Below are 17,437 nucleotides of genomic sequence, written 5' to 3' on the forward strand. Positions count from 1 at the left end.
ACTCCATTTCCCTTGTCTTTTCCATTTCTTATTCCTTCTCCTAGACAGCACTTTGCTCTCTCGTTAAAGCTCTAACGTCTTCTTTTCCTTTCTCATTCTCAGGTGCTGACCTTGCTTCTTATTTCAGTGAGAAAATATAAGATATCAGAAAAGAACTTCTACAGCCTCCAAATACTGCATCTGAAAACATACCTGAATCATCAATCAAATATTCTGTCTTCCCTCCTGTTATTATGGATTAAACTGCCATGCTCCAGTCTAACTGCAACTCTCCAGGGGATCACATCTCCTCTCATGTACTCAAGGACTGCTCCTCTCTCCTGAATCAGCTCCAGTGCCCCCGCCCCATCATTTCTATTTGCATAGAAATATGTGATATCTCTCATTTCAAACAAAAACAAAACAGCAACAACAAAAATCCACCACTTGACTCCCTACAGCACCACTGTATTTCTTTGCTCCTCTTCCAAGTAAAACTCAAAATAGTTCATCTCTACTCTTCTTCACTCTCACAAATCCAAACTAGTTTGTCTCCACCACCCCATCAAATGTGTTCTTGTGAAAGTCCCAGTGATTTCATTGTAAAATCCAATGGTTAGTTTGCAAATCTGATCTTTCTTGAGTTATCAGAAATAGATGACATAGTTTAATACATTTTCTTAATATACTTTTATTACTTGGCTTCTGTGGTGCATTTTTTTGTTCCTCCCATATTTAATTTAGTACTGCTTCCCTTTTTCTTTTTCATTTCTCTGACCTCTAAACATTGGCATTCTCCATGCTGTCCTATGACCTCTGCATTATCTACACTCACTGTATTAAGTTTTTCAAATTTTTTCACTGCAACCATGGTAAACACATGCATACAACAATAAAAAATGTTTTATATTGTGACCCAAAGTACACATAGGAACCTGTGTGTTTATATAATTGAATTTTCCCATTAATATGAAAATATTGCTTCCAAGCCAATAAATTGATTTCATGACTAAAAATGAGTTATAACTCAGTTTGAAAAACATTGCCCTATATGCTAACCACCGTATTTAAATGTCTAGTTTTATCCTACTTCCTGAACTCTAAATTTATATATCTAACCAGTCCTTCACATTTATATTGACATTTAATAAGTGATTTGCATTTAATGGGTCAAAAGCTGAATTCTTAAGTGTCCTACTCCTCTCCAAAAATCACTTCTTTGCAGTCTTTTCCATTCTACATCAGATACCTAAGTAAATAGCAACTCCATTCTTCCAGTTGCTTACGTCAAATAGCCTGAAGTAATTATTTTCCCCTGAAAGGCAAGCCCTTGCCCCTTTCCTGGTATCCAGTTACATATGCTGAAGAGATCCATCTGAGCCAGAATTTCATAATATTTCACCAAACAGGCCAATGAATATGGGGATGGAAGGACTGCAGAGCTGGCAGTTGGGTAAGTCTCTTGGCAACATTCGTTGCAACAATTCTTGACTTTTCTGTTTCTCTTTCATTCCACTTTTTTAAAAGGTGCTCAACCTATTAGCTTTATGATTTACTCCAGAATTCTCCTCAGACATCACTTTAAAAGGGAGACCTGTATATAAAATAACACCATCTCACCCCCCCCCCCATAGAAGTTTCCAGTCCTGCTACTGAGGTTTGTTTTTCTTTCTTCATAGTACTTATCATCACCTGTATATTGTCTATCTGCACCAAGTAGAAGTAAGGTCTATGGGAGCAAAGATTTCCTCTCTTTTTTCCCAGCACTCGGAACACTACCTGGAGTTAAATGTAAGTGACTGTCTATGTTCAGTAGTATGTACCCAAATCACAGGCTGAACCTAATATGATCTCTATAGGGAATCACTACTTCTATTGGGCTTCTTTTATTTATCCTGTGCTTTTAAATCAATGTTCTCAATCTTTTTCCATCATCACATCTGAGGGGTATAGGGTAGAGCATAATCGCATCAGTACTAGTGAATAATGTCAATAATCCATATTATTCCAGGATCAAGCTGGGCTATCAATGTTGTTTCCTGGACCACAGTGCCGTGGTTGCCTTTGGAACAGTTTTCATTGGCCTGTGCTTGGGTGCTGTGCTATCGCCTTGGATAAATGATGCTTTACAAAACATACTTACATCATCATCATTATCATAGTAATAATACTACTTGAAAAATATCATTAAATAATAGTCTTTTTACCTGCTCAGTGCTCTATATGTATTAGTTCACTGAATCCACTACTGAATAAGAATTACTATTACGCTTATTATTTTCCTCTTTAACATAGAGGGAACTGAGGTTCAGAAGTTTAGTAACTTTCCTAAAACTCACAGATCTAGTAAACCAGGAGAACCAGAATTTAAAGGATGTTATATCCTATACCAAATCTCTTGCTCTGCATTGCTATACTATGATGCCCTGCTATAACAGTCCACTTCAGAAACTTATGTAAGAGCTAAGCGCAAGGGAAAACCTACATTTCTCTAAAGAACTAGATAATGAGAGATATGTAAAAGTGATGGTACCTCACTTTTCAGTTTGATCTCCAGGAACTGAACATTCTATTCAGATACAGAAGTGAATAAATCATTATGGCCCATATATTTCCTTGGGTCTTGACCTTATCTAATTTATGTTTAACCTAATTTCGTCTGCACTTTCTGTATATCCTATCAATCTTCCCACTTTAAAATGCATCTATTCTACTGGGATTGTTATATTGGAACAGTTGTAATATTGAAAAAAAATAAGCAAACTCAAATCCAACTGTTCCAATAAAAGAATCCAATTAGCTATATATATTTTAAAAGAGAATACAAAGACAAAAAGAAATGGAATCATAGTGGTAGATTAGATGATTTGCTTGGTATTCAGGAGTTTTAAAGAATGGCTTTGGGCATGGCAGCTAATGCTATCTATGGTCATTAACCTTACAGTAACTTCTCTGGGAGAAGGTAAGTAAAGATTATACATAAAAGACTAACCACCTTCTTTGTCATTTCCTACCATATCTACCACCTTTAAGGAAGGCCAAACTTCTTCAGAAGGTACTACTCACATGGTAACACATTTGTAAAAACCTGTTTTGGCATTCTAAAAAGTTTCTAATTACTGTTCTATAACAAGAAAATAATGCTTTTCTCAAAGAAAAATTCACAGAACATTCCACTTAAAGGCAAATGTGGTTAATACCAGTTAAAAACTTAAAGACGAGCTATGCATGAAGTGTATAACAAAAGAAAAAGTGCATTACCATCAACAAAATCTGTTTTTGAAGGTTCAAAGGGAATATACACCACAATAATCTTCTGTACAAACTATAAACTTACCTTAGCTACCTCTTCTTCTAATCGTTCTTGGTACTGTTTTTCCAGCAACTTAATCACATTTGTTTCCTGGTCCACTCCAAATTCACCACCAGAAATCTAAATTAAAAAGCAAAACGTGACATACTTACTTACACTAATTATATACCACATATTTTTAAACTTCTCTCAAATATCTTCAAAAGATCACTATTTCTTAGAAAACTTCTGAGAAATTTTAATAAATTTCAGTTCTGCTTTTAATTAAAAACAATCTAGTGGACAATTCTAGTGTATAACTCTACTAATGGTACTTAGGACTATGAATTTAACAAAGATGGAAAGTGAGAGACATGTTTACATATTTGTAATTATTAATATATAGTCCTGGAGTTGGGTAAAGATACGAAGTTCTTAAATATAATTAATAAAATGTATATCTAATTTTAAGTAATGTTAACAGTGGCTATTTTCGCTCATGAAATTATAAGGAAATTTTCTTTTCTCCTTGGTACTTATTGATAGTATCCAATTTTCTACAAATACAAATTACTTTTATAAACAGGAAAAACCATCAACAGTTATTTAAAAATGTACACAAGTTCTCAGCATGAAAGTATTTATTTACCAATTATCTGAATGGTATTCAAACATACTCCATATGGGAGATGTGTGGAAGAATCAAGAATGTAGCCAACATCTCTCCTCTGTATCCAGAATGAAGGTGGACAATGATCTTTATTTTCTGTAGGATTTAAGAACTAAAAATCTACTAAGTGAAGACCAAGGTTTTACAGTTGTAAGTCTGAGAAAAGTAGCCACAGATTGGAATATATACAATGTTGAGAAGAGGTAGAGAGTGGTTTAGCTAGATGGCACATACTGTAAACGACGAGGGCTTTTAGACATTGCATGGCCTGTGTTGATGGATGCCTAACTCACTGTCCCAGCCCTAGCACCTTGGGTTTGAGGGATTACAAGTCTATTCTAGAGATGTTCTAGTCTAACTTCTCAAGGTGGGAAGACCATCTAATCCAACTTTCCAAGGTAGGAAGAAAAGCTGTAGGTCAGGGCACTGAAACTAATTTGCTACACAGCCCATATAACACAAAACAAGACAAATTTTAAACTAGAACATATTTAGGAGGGAAATAAAACCCCACCTTTATTCTTCAGGGTTTTTCACATAAGATATTATCCTCATATTTATTATGCTTACTTCTCAGCAACTATTTATTGGATAATTACTAAACCACAAACATAAAAATGATAGTAAGAAAAATAAAATCAATATATATTACAGTTTAAAGATATAATACCTCTATTGTACTATCCATGTTCTGTCTTAGACAACTTCCAGGACAGATGGTTTTCTGTGCATCAGATTCAGTAATTACCACTGAATCAATGGAGGAGCTAAATACAAATAAAAGAGGGTGAAAGAATTAGCATTGTGAACTTTACTGTTAGTCCAAATTTAAAGCATACATAAATGCGTACTGGGGCAGGGAAACAAAAATGGTATGTCAAAAGTTATAGATATTGTAACTTAAATCATATTTTTTGGTAATTTTCCCAGTTAAAAGTAACACAATCAAATGATGGAGTATTTTAAGAGATCATCATTGAATTTTACACTGTTTTATGAAGTCTATTACAAATGCATGACAGAGTTATTTACAGGTACATTTTTAAAAGTTATCTATATTTTTTTAAAAAGTTTGTAAAATCTCATTTTTATTAAAAATTGTTTGCATACACACACACACACACACACACACACACACACACACACACACTCACAAAGTCTGGAAGAATACACACAAAAAGTAACAATGATTATCTCCAAGTAGAACTGTGGAGCAGTGGCAGTACACATAATCACTTCTAGATTTTTGTTTGTTTTTAATCTATGTATCTTTTGGTATTCATGTCTTTATTCTGTATTGTTTTACAAGCATACATTATTTTGTAAAAAAATTCTTAACATGCTTAACTTGGGTCATAAGAATAAGGCAAGATTATTATTTAGGAACTACAGGAAAAAAATTAAAGGGGAATTATAATTTTCTGTTATAGCTAACATAATTTCTCACTCCCAGTTTCACGTGCATCCATGCTGCCTTCTTCATTCCATCCTCCTCTTGCCCACCCTTCTTCATACTGTCTTCTCTCATTCTGCTTCAAATTGGCCAGATACAAGTTGTCACCAGCCAATTACATTACTTATATAACTAACCCCCCACTGATAAGACATTTGGTTGTCTCCAAATGTTCCCTATTACAAATGCTGGAATATAGATTCTCATAAATATATCTTTGCACACATTATTTGGATGTTTCTATGTGATAAAATCTTATAATTGTCAGGCTTAATATTTAAAATTTTAATATAATGCCACATTCCTAAAAGTTGCACTGAATTTATTCCAATAATAGTATCACTTAAGTATTTTCTCAAAACTTCAGCAGCACCTAGTTTTAACAGTCTTAAAACTTTGTCGGAGCACGTTGGTATTTTTGAGATTACACGTCCCTTCAAATGCTATTGGCTACGTAAGTTTCTTCTGCTGTGAACTGTTTATTCATGCTCTATATTCATGTTCTATGTTCTTGTTAAGTGAATGTAAAAACTTGTTTCTCCTGACTTTCTCTTCTGCCCTTTCCGGTTTTTTTAATCTTTCTCATCATTTAGTCTCTGTTTCCATATTGCCTCTTACATACACTATTCTGATCCTTAGCTTCCTGTCTTGATTCTTATTGTCATGGCCTAGAAAACCCTCCTGATTATTTATCCAGCCATTAAGACCCAAACTACAAAAAAGCGCTACTAAGTCACAATGACTTCATTTTGTAGTTTTATAGAATTTGAAGTATTTATCTCAAATTCAAAAACTGTCTGTCTAAAACCAAATTCACTGCTCCCCTTTACAATTAAAGTCCTACTCTCTACCAGCCTGATTTCTCTATTTATATTAATGCAACATTATTCTCCATATTCTCTAAGCTCAAACAACACAGGGTCATCTTTTGATTTTTCCCTCTGCTTTGCTCCCAACATTCCTTCCATCCCAGTGTCTCATATTCTTTCCTTCATTTTCTTTTCCCCTGTAACCACTCTAACATTACAGAAATGTACAGTGATGGGCAGTGAAAAATACCACACAGATCAGTTTAAATTCCAGCACTCTGGTTGTACCACACTATGTTATATTGCCTAATCACTACTGTTAAAAATTATTTTGTGAACACTTTCCCCCCTTCTTCCGCCTCCCTCTCCACTCTAGTTCAAGCCGTTGTTTCTCAGTCTAGTTGTATAGGACACCTGGCCCATGCTGGTATTATGAGACTTGCGCTCCCCCACCCCCACCCTGCCCCCAGATGAGGCCGTCGGTTGCCGGTCAGCTCACAGGAGCTCTTGCCGGCTGCCAGCCACTCAAGGCAGGACATGGAAGCACAGCAGCCTGCGGCAGCCCACGGCAGCTCACACCGACCTCTGGCTGCTCACAGCAGCCCAGCGTACAGGGAGAGCCATTGTTCACAATCTTAGCTCTTAGCTGTAGAGGGTGCAGCTCACTGGCCCATGTGGGAATCGATCCAATGACCTTGGTGTTAGCAGCATGGTGCTCCAACCACCTGAGCCACCGGGCTGGCCCGTAATTATTGTTTCAATGATTAGACTGATGGCCCTTGAGGGAAAGGGCCATTTTATATACATCTAAATCTTCTTCCAAGTTTTCCCTCACAATCTTAAGGGTAGTTATTATTATTATAGAGATGCTTAAATTATCTGCCCCAAATCATAAAGCCAGTAAAAGGTTAAATCAGGAATCAAATGCAGGTCTGTCTGTCTCTTAAGCCCAAGGTCAAACCAATCCCATACTATATCCCTAAGAGGCTTCTAGTATGATATAACCAAATATTTGTTAAATGAATGACTCAATCATTTTTCTTAAACTAGTTCAAGTCTACCTGAGGAGAATAGTATATTCTTTATTCAAAAAGTGTTACAGCTGTGTCCAAATATGTGATAACATTTACAAGAAATAACTCTGACTCGTTACTGTAAGTAGGACTGAGCATGGGGGTCAGTAAACCTCTTTTTGGGGGCAGGAGCTGGGGGAAATAAAACTAATGGTTTATCTGAAAGGTATCCTCAGTCTATACCCAGTGAGTATTACAGAAGCTCTGAGAGAAGGTGGTGAGCTGACAAATGGCCAAATGTAGAAACAGCGAAGTTAAGTCTACATTTCCAGAGAACTTCCTTTTCTTCATGCTTTGGAGAGAAACCATCACTAATTAAAGGATGGTACTTGAAATGCAGTAGCTGGTTATTAAAGAGTTCTTGCTATCTACCTACTTTCTCTCACATCAGAAAACCTAAAGCAGTGGTTTCCAAGTGCCAAACCACGAACTGCCTGCATCAGAATTATCTTGTTACAAATATAAGTGTCCAGGTTTCATCTCAAAGCTATTGAGTCTGTAATTTTAAGAAGTAAAAAAATAATACGAAATTTCAAAAACCTCCAGTTTTTCTGATGCATGGTCAAGTTTGTGAACCATTGATTGCAAATAAAATGGAAGCATTATAAGGCTGTGCCAGTGCTGGGTGAACAATTCCAAAGCCTACAAACTGAGCCTGAATAAAATAAGGAGAAAGACCACTTGCAAAACACTGTGGACATTCAGTATTTTGTCTCCAAAAAAAAAAAAATTGTCTTGAGGTTAGTGCCTATGGAAACATCAGTCCTAGAATAGCAGAGCCAACCAGAGTTAGATAAAATCTGAGGATTTAATAGAGCTAGTTAACAGCTATAGCATACTTCCCAACTAAATTATAAACTGTTCATTCACTTAACAAATATTTACCAAATACCTACTGTCATGGGCAATTATTACAGGGTTTGGGATATAGCAGTGACTTAAACAGACAAAAATCCCCACCCTTATAAAGTCCTTCACAGGAGACAACAAACACAAACAAATAAACTATCCTCCAAATACATATATATAACAAATACATAAATATATATATACATACATACATATATACATGCACAATTTTTCTTTTATATATAAAATAGGTAATATTAAGTAACATGGAAAAACCAAAACAGAAGATTAGGACACAGAGTTCTAAGGGGTGATTTTAATATACAGAGGGTGATCAGAATAGCCCTCTGAGTAAAGACCCAAAGGAGGTTAAGTGTGATGGGCATGAAAATATCTAGAGAAAGATCATTCTAGGTAAAAGGAATCCTTGCAGGACATTTGCTCCTGCCCAAAACGACCACTGAGACATTTGATCTGTCAACAGGTCCTTGAAATGTGTTCCTATCAAGAGCACCCATGAGCATCTTTGGTCCATGCCAAATGGTCTTTGGTATTTGGTCCTGTCAGAAACACCCATGTTTGGAAAAGGTCCCTGGATTCAAATAGCCCATAATGTTTGTTTATACTTTTGGTTTACAGGATTAATGTATAAAAAAATACTATCACGTTTTATTGGTCTAATAGTTGTGTGCGGCTGTACTGTAATAACCCTTCTTGCTTCAGTAGCCTAGCTGGTAGTGGCACGTGGAATTACGCAGATGGGTCAGGGTTTGCATCTTGCAGAAGAGCGAGATTTAAATATCAAGGACCTTCTGGCATGGACCAAATGTCTCCACGAACGTTTTGACAGGAGCAAACGTCCACTAATCAGAGGAACAACAATGAGAAGTCCCTAAAGCAGGAACACACTGATGGTGTGAGGATCCTAGAGACTGGCTTGAGAACAGTGACAGGCAAGTCAATAGGAAATAAAGTCAGAGAGATAACAGGGACCCACCATATAGGACTGGTAAGACAGTGAGAGGACACAAGAGCATTGAAATGATATGCTCTGTCTTAAATTTTAAAAGCAAAGCTCTGGAACGCGGTTGAGCATAGACTCTGGGGAAGATTTAGGGTAGAAGCAGGGAGATGCTGCAATAATCCAGATGAGGCATGATGGTGAGAGCTGGTCCACTTCAGATATATTTTGTAGGTAGAGATAACAGGATTTATTGATAGATTGGAAGTGAGGTCTTAGAGAAAGAGGAGTCACCACAGATTGAGATGGCTGCAGAGGGAGAAAACTTTGAGGGGAGATCCAGAATTCTATTTTGGACACAGTGAATCTGAGCATTACACAATCAGGTGGAGGAAATTCAGCCATGACTGGAATGATCGTAGCTTGTAGTCTTCATGTATTCCTCATATCAAAGTAGTAAAGACCAGGCATACAATAAACACCGAACACATGCACACTGCCTCACTTAATCCAGCAGGTTAATAACAACCAACGTCTTTATAAAATACAGGTTTAAGTAAAATTCCTATCAGAAAATGTCTTTGGTTTATACCAACATTTAGTTCACACATTTCAAGATAAAGAATTACCTCCTGTTCTTATTTCTTGATAATATTACATCCTATCTCTTTTAAACAACTTTGCTTCAGTTACATTTTTTCTTAAAACAACCGTATTATAATCGTTACTAAGCTACAAATACTACTGAATGAAATTATACATAGATGGATACCTGGGCTGAACTGTAGACTCACTCATAGCTTGAAGCCTTTTCTGCAAACAGTGGATTTCTGCCCCATAGTTTTCTTCTGTTTCTTTCAATTGTTGCTGCAAAGAGGATATGAGGTTTTCTAATTCTTGGACTTGTCCTTCAAGTTGTTTAACTTTTTCAGTATCTTGCAGAGTAGATAACTTGCTTTTATGAATGACATCTAATGTACACAAACAGAAGAAAATACATATTCAATACAAATTTCCTAGTGAAAAATCACAATCATTTTTTTGCGTGTGCAGAGAATATTCATCTTCTTTGAAAAAATAATCCTTCTTAGTAGTAATAACTCAGGTTTCGATTTAAACTCATTTTGATTGATGAAAACGAGGAAACATAAATAGTACAATTCAAGATCATGTCTATCTTTTTTACTATAGTACTGCTAAGTCTACCATCTTTATGTCTTTAAACCAAAAACAATTTAGAATCATAGTATATAAGAAGTTGAGAAGGGAAAAAAGAAATGAGTCCAAACCTTTCATTTTGAGGATGAGAAAACTGAGACAAGAGAGGTTACAGTGAAATAACCAAGGTTACTAGGTTATCCCAAACTTTAAAGTAAAAAGTTAAATTACTGAATGTTGATATAAAATACCCCAATTGTGTTATATAATTAAAATTTACCAATGTCTTGCAAATTGGTTATCTGAGAATGGGTTGATAAAAACTCTGTTTCCTCTTTTGGTAGGTTTTCTTCTGCACATTCAAGTTTCACATCTGTCTGCTGTCCCGGAATCTATTGAAAATAACAGATGAAAAGCAGTGACATAAATATATAACCCATTATCCGGAAACCATATTAAAGCAATTTAACATTTAAAATGATTTTTTCCAAAATCATCTAAAATTCTGATACTCTGATACAAACATTTTCCCTTCTAAGTTATTCTATGTTCTCTTTTGACAGTGATGCACACCCCATTCCCAAAACTTCATAGTTTTGAAATTATGTTAATTAAAAATAATGTTTTTTCATACCCAGAAAGTTCATTGTACTACAAAAATAGGATCTGCACAGAATTTTGGTATAAAACTCACAATATTTATATGACTTGATCTTTGAAATTTCAACTCATACACAGTAAATTTTCTATTGTCAATGGTTGATAATATAACTGTTTTTCATCTCTGGATATTACCTATGTGCAGCGTGGTAACTGACAAATGGTATGCTGCTCTTTACACAAAAGGAAGGAAAATAATGAAAACAAATAAATGTCAGCTTCTTTCCTTAACTATTAAAACTAGGCAGCAATGTGTCAGATGCATATATGTGTATTAATTTAGTCATTCATCAAATATTTAATAATTATCTACTATATGGCCAGTATTGTGATGAGAGAATAAGAATACAAAATCAGTAAAAATATGGTATATCTGCCCTCACAGACTTTATCAACTAGTTGGGGAAATAAAACAATTAGAGAAGTGCTAAACTATAAAGGATGACCATACCGGCAACGACAGAGAAGAAAAACCAATGTGAGTAAATACAGAAGAAGTCAATTTAGTCATTGCCCAAAATGATTGATTTGGGCCTCAATCATTTTGGGCAATGACTAGGAAAGACAATAAGGAAGAATGAGTAAGAGCACTGGTGAAAGAATGACCTATGCTCTAATTAGTGAAGACAATGTTCTTAATTAGAGGGGTTTAATTTGGAAAAGAATGGGGAAAATACACTATGTAGATAAGATACATCTAGACTACCTAGCACTTTAAAAGAGGAAAGAGACTGGACTTGCTAGGATAGATGAACAAAGGATACTATAGAAGCAAGTATGCAACAGGAGAAAAGCCCATGAAGGCTATTTCAGCTGGTTACTACTCTTACCAAGTCCTCTACCCCACTCCTACCCCCTGAATACATTTTCATACTTTCCATAGAAAACAAAGCCCATCTGGAAAATTTTTTAGTTTCCACCTCAACCTTTCTGTATCTTCACTTAATTAATTCAGCAAACATTTATTAAGCCTTTACCATGTGCTAAACAAAGCACTGTGCTAGGAAGAGAAATCAAAGAGAAGTCTCCCTGATTCTGAAGCACTTACAATCTAGTGGAAGAGGCAGAAAAGCAAACAAATGATTATAATAACATGAAAAATAATGTGATACAAATGTACATTTGTACAAGGAACTAGGGGAACAAGGAAGAAAGACAGGAGGGTAAATGAAGTATTTAAATAATCGAAAAAGGTCCCAGACAAGAAAAAGCAAAAGGAGTTCATCACCACCAAACCATTATTACAAGAAATGTTAAAGGAGCTTCTTTAACATGTTGCGTACGGCGGGGTTTAAAGCCCTCGTGAAGATTCTCGTGATCCGTACGCAACGTGTTAAGAAGGAAAAAAATTCAAAAATATGAATAATAAAATAGCAATAACTACATATCTATCAACAATTACTTTAAATGTAAATGGATTAAATCTTCCAATCAAAAGACATAGGATGGCTAAATGAGTAAGAAAAAATATGGTGTTTTACAAGAGACTCACTTCACATCGAAAGAAACATACAGACCAAAAGTAAAGGGGTGGAAAAAGGTGTTTCATGAAAATGGAAAAAAAAAAGCTGGGGAAGCAATACTTATACCAGACAAAATAGACTTTAAAATAAAGTCTATACCAAGAGACCAAGAAGGACACAAAATCCCACTTCTGGGTATTTACCCAAAGAAATACAAAAACACTTTGGAAAAGACATATGCATCCATATGTTCACTGAGCATTATTTACAATAGCCAAGATATGGAAGCAATGTAAATGTCCATCAATAGATGAATGGATAAAGAAGAAGTGGTACATATATACAATGGAATATTACTCAGCCATAAAAAAAGAATGAAATCTCACCATCTGCAACAACATGGATGGACCTTGAGAGTATTATGCTAAGTGAAATAAGTCAGACATAGAAAGAAAAATACTACATGATTTCACTTACATGTGGAACCTAAACAATAACACAAACAAACAAAATAGAAGCAAACTCACAGATACAGAGAACAAACAGATGGTCACCAGATGGGAGGGGAGTTGTGGGGATGGATGAAAAAGGGGAAGGGATTAAAAAGTACAAATTGGTAGTTACAAAATAGTCACAGGGATGTAAAGTACAGCATAGGAAATATAGTTAAAAATATTGTAATAACTATGTATGGTGCCAGATTTATCGGGGTGATCACTTTGTACTTCCAGTTGGTTCAAATGTTACTTCATAAATGTCTAAATCACTACATTGTACACCTGAAACTAACATAATATTGCATTCAACTGTAATTGAAAAATAAAAAAAATTATTTAAAAAATAATGGAAAAAGGTAAGTGCAATACACAAAGGCTTAAAAAAGAAAACAAAAAATAGGCAATGGCTTGTACAAGTGCTAAGACAATGGAGGAAGAAATGTCTAAGTCTAGGAAGACAGGTAAAGACGACGACACAAAGAAGTAACATTTGAACCAACTGGAAGAACAAGTGGGAACACACCAAGCAGATTGGAGGGGGATGGGCAGTTAGGCAGAAAGAAGAGCAGGCAAAAAAGCCCAAAGATGTGAAAGACTAAGTATTTCAGTACGGCGAAAATGAGGAGAATTAGAAGATGAGGCTAACAGGTCAGTGATGTAATTCACTGCTGACAGATCCCAGTCAAGAAAGGCTGCATGCAAGTTTGGCCCTTTGCTGGCACCCGGGACCTTGGCTGGTAAACAGTCCACTACACTAAAACTTTCCCTAAATCATAAGAGCGCCTAATGCCTGGACTATGCCAGCAATATGGTTTACGCTCCACACATGCTTTCCTTCTGGGAAGTCTGGGTTTTGGTATGTGCTAGGCAGAGGATGCCTACCTGACTAATACCTGATTAAAAAAACGCATGGAATCCTTGTCCTCCTTAATAGACAACACAGCACATACTCTCACAACTTACTTACTGTTATAGAAATTAAGTGTGTGCTGTGACTCCACTAGGAGAGAATTTTAGAAGTTTGTGCCTGCTTCCTTCCAAACTTTGCCCCATGTGCCTTTTCAAGACTGATTTGCTTTGTATTCTTTTCCTGTAATAAATCTTAGCCTTGAGTACAACTGTATATTGAATCCTACCGGTCCTTCCAGCGAATCTCTGAACCAGGAGATGGTCCTAGGGACTCTCAACCCACTCTCTCTGTGCCCCATTATACAGACCTCTAAGGTAAGTTACATTGATACAGGGAATGAAAAAAACGAGTCATCTTGGCCCTGTTTCTCTCCTTTTTCTTCCACACCTACTATCAAATTCTTTAGGTTCTTCCTTAAAATATCTTACGAATGGTCCGTTATTTCCTACTTTCCACTGCCACCATATTCATCTCCCTAAAAGTTCAACTTCCTGATGTCTGCCCATAATCACAAATTTCCAAGCTTTTCAATGTCTACACAATAAAAGTCCAGCCTATCATTCAAAGTTTGGTACAGTCTAGACTCTCTAATTTTTGAGTCCACTGCTCTCTCAGCAGTATGTCCCAAATATATCACACCTACATTTGTAAGACTTCAATTGATCATATTACTTCTCCCACCTGGAATGCTATCCTCCCTCCCCTACCTTATTTAAACCTACACATCTTTCATGGTCCAATTCAAATCCCACTTTTTCCAAGAAATCTTCCTTAATTATTTGCACCTACATGTATCTACCTGTTTGCTTAACTTTGAAAGTACTTCTCTTTTCAATATTTAATTAAATGTTGCCTTGGATAACACTTTTATATATGTCCATCATATTCCTTAAATTAGTTTATAAAGCCCATCAATTTACAAATTCCTTCAGTCTATTGAGTTTATTTATATTGCATACTATGCTTTATTCCCAATGCACAGAACCACCTGGCATATAAATAGCAAATAAAAATTACTGGCAGGAAAACTGAATGAGAAAATATGTATCTTTCACTTCTTCTATACACCCTTCAGATTACATTGCAGTATGATGGAAGGAAGATCACAGGTTAGGGGAGAAAATTGTCAAGGATGATCCCCAAGTTTCTGGTTGAATATATAATTTTTCAAAACTGAGAAGAGAGAAGAAACTGGTTTTGGGGGAAAAAATTAATAAATTAAAATTTCAATATGTTCATTAAGATATTTAAGTATAGGGATATTCAATTAGATGTAGGATTCTGCAGTTCAGGACTAAGAGCTGACCGAGACATGGAGACATGGAAGCCATGAAAGTGTATGGGAGCAGCGCACAGCATAAGAGGATCAAGTACATATCCTTGGTGACTATTAACGGGGGGGGGGGGGGGGGGGATCCCCAATGAAGGCTTAAATAGCCACAGAATTGAAGTCGCAGAAACTAAGGGAAGAAAATATTCTATGAGAGCAGCAAATGCAACAAAGTCAAAAAATTATAGAATTAAAAAGAAAATTGTTCAACAAACATTGAGCATGTGTTTGTACCTAAGATTGCAAAGTGGAGATACAACTTTAAATCTAGGCCACAGAAGTGTTCTTTTGGGGACAAAACAGTTTTTCTTGTTTCTTTTTAAATTGTTTCTTCTGAAATAATAACCTTTTACTTTTACTTCCCAACATTTTAAAAAGCAAAAGACTATACATAAAATTGATAAATCAAACAAAATTAGCAACACTAGGCCCCCATGCCTACATGTGGCAATAGGGTGAAGCTGAGCAGCTTCTGCCCGCTTTGAAAGAGGTATGTTTTTCCCAGGTTTCACTTTTCCAGGTTTCATTTTTCCAAGTTTCACTGGGTCGTCTTCATTTATTTTATGAGCTAAGCTTATGTACTAAGCTCATGTATGTATATCTCTTACATCCCTTCAATTAAAATGACAGTGAGGAATCTTTAAACGGTATGAATCCATAATAAACAAGAAAATAAGAGAAGAAACTAAGAGAGATTTCAAACAATTTCTGGAAAACAGAAAAGAGGCGAAAGAGTTGATTAATCAAGACAGAGAAAACAGCCTAAAGCACACATGAAGGGAGCCACAGCTCAGGAGACAGCTGACCTGCCTACCAGAACCCTAGAAAAACTATTTGGAAAGAAATCTGACAAATGTAACACTCTGTGAAAAACATTAGCTATGTTCTAAACAACGATTCACTATTTTTCTATGAAAGAAACCCACTGCTTTAAAGAGTTCTACATAAAATTCAATGCAACACTTGCACAAAGTTTACAATTTTACATTTTATATATAGAGAGGGTGCCCCCCCCAAAAAAAGAATACACATTTTAAGAAAGAAAAACTGCATTAAAATTGTAATACTCAATATATACTGATAACAAAGATGAATACAAGTCACATTTGACTTCTGCAATTACAAGAGGTACTCAGAGTGGTTACCATTTGCGTCCAGACACTTCTGATTATGGCGAACTACTGCTTGAGCAATGCTGACCAAAGCGTCCACTTGTATACATTTTTTGGCACCACCGGTATTTTATCGTGATTTCAAAACCTCTCTAAAGGTGTAAATAGTATTGAAATTACAGCAATTCCTTCAATTCACTGATACTATAAATGTATGTCACTTTTGCCTAATCTTCTTTTTCATGTTCCCTTACTCAAGAAATTTTTGGTTGATGAAGAAGCTTATAAAACAACATGCAATACAATAAATGCAAACATGATACATTTTGCATTTCACATACCTTACTTAATTGTGTCCGAAGTACCAAAAGTTTGTTGTATTCTTCTGTTACTTTGTTGAGAAGAGTTTGCATATTTTCTTGACATTCTAGATGATAAACAATTATAATTTCACTCCACAGTAAAAGTCTGCTTCTTTCAATAAGTATTAGTCATCTATTAATAACTTTAGAAAATTGTCTGCTAGCAGTAAACCTCAAATATTTAATAAACAAAAACTAAAATTTCATTAATGTGAAACACCTATTAAGATAACTTGATAATTTCATATTAAAATACATTAATGTGTACATTAATCTGTACACATTTTGTTCAAATGAACAAAGGAATAGAATGTTGTCTGTGAAGCCACACCAAAAAAATTAACTGAGGCTGCAAACTATAGAAATAAACTACCGTATTTTGCTGTGTATAATACGGACCCACATTTTTGGCCCAAACTTACAGGAAATAAAAAACTTTCATTTTAATTTTTCAATGCAAAATTTTATTTGTTTACATTTAGGTACTTATTTTTTGTATTATAAAGGAATTTTAGCATTTAGTTTTTAACACATTATGGCCAAGAAATTTTATGTAACAAATAATTACAAAACACAAGAACAAATACAAGGTACAAGAAATTTTATGTACCGGTAACAAATTTACTATACTTAGCATCATAGAAGGCCAAGAAGTCTTTGTTGTTGCAAATTCATTGTAAGTTCCACAAAACCGATTATCGATTATCGTATTCCAGGGTATTATTTTGTATATGGATACCATTATTGATTTCTAAGAGTTACATTTTTAACTCATAAGCATAAATACAAAGAATAAAATACATTTAATAAATACGGAATTAGTACTACCCATGTATAATGTGCATCCTTATTTTTCCCT

General features: G+C 35.3%; 1 protein-coding gene across 8 annotated transcripts in view; it reads right to left on the minus strand.

Moving 5' to 3' along the window:
* Positions 1-17,437, minus strand: part of AKAP9 (A-kinase anchoring protein 9) — a 144,201-nt gene that overhangs the window by 75,650 nt on the left and 51,114 nt on the right. For all 8 annotated transcript variants that reach the window (XM_019716634.3, XM_074340714.2, XM_019716663.3 and 5 more), the window contains 5 exons: positions 16,558-16,643; positions 10,525-10,636; positions 9,859-10,057; positions 4,612-4,708; positions 3,317-3,412 (listed from right to left, as the gene is read on the minus strand). In XM_019716634.3, the coding sequence (XP_019572193.3) occupies positions 3,317-3,412; positions 4,612-4,708; positions 9,859-10,057; positions 10,525-10,636; positions 16,558-16,643 (590 nt within the window). The remainder of the gene's footprint in view (positions 1-3,316; positions 3,413-4,611; positions 4,709-9,858; positions 10,058-10,524; positions 10,637-16,557; positions 16,644-17,437) is intronic.

The sequence above is a fragment of the Rhinolophus sinicus genome, chromosome 4, assembly GCF_057876585.1.
Source record: "Rhinolophus sinicus isolate RSI-liver-muscle chromosome 4, RSI-T2T, whole genome shotgun sequence".
Classification (NCBI taxonomy): Eukaryota; Metazoa; Chordata; class Mammalia; order Chiroptera; family Rhinolophidae; genus Rhinolophus; species Rhinolophus sinicus.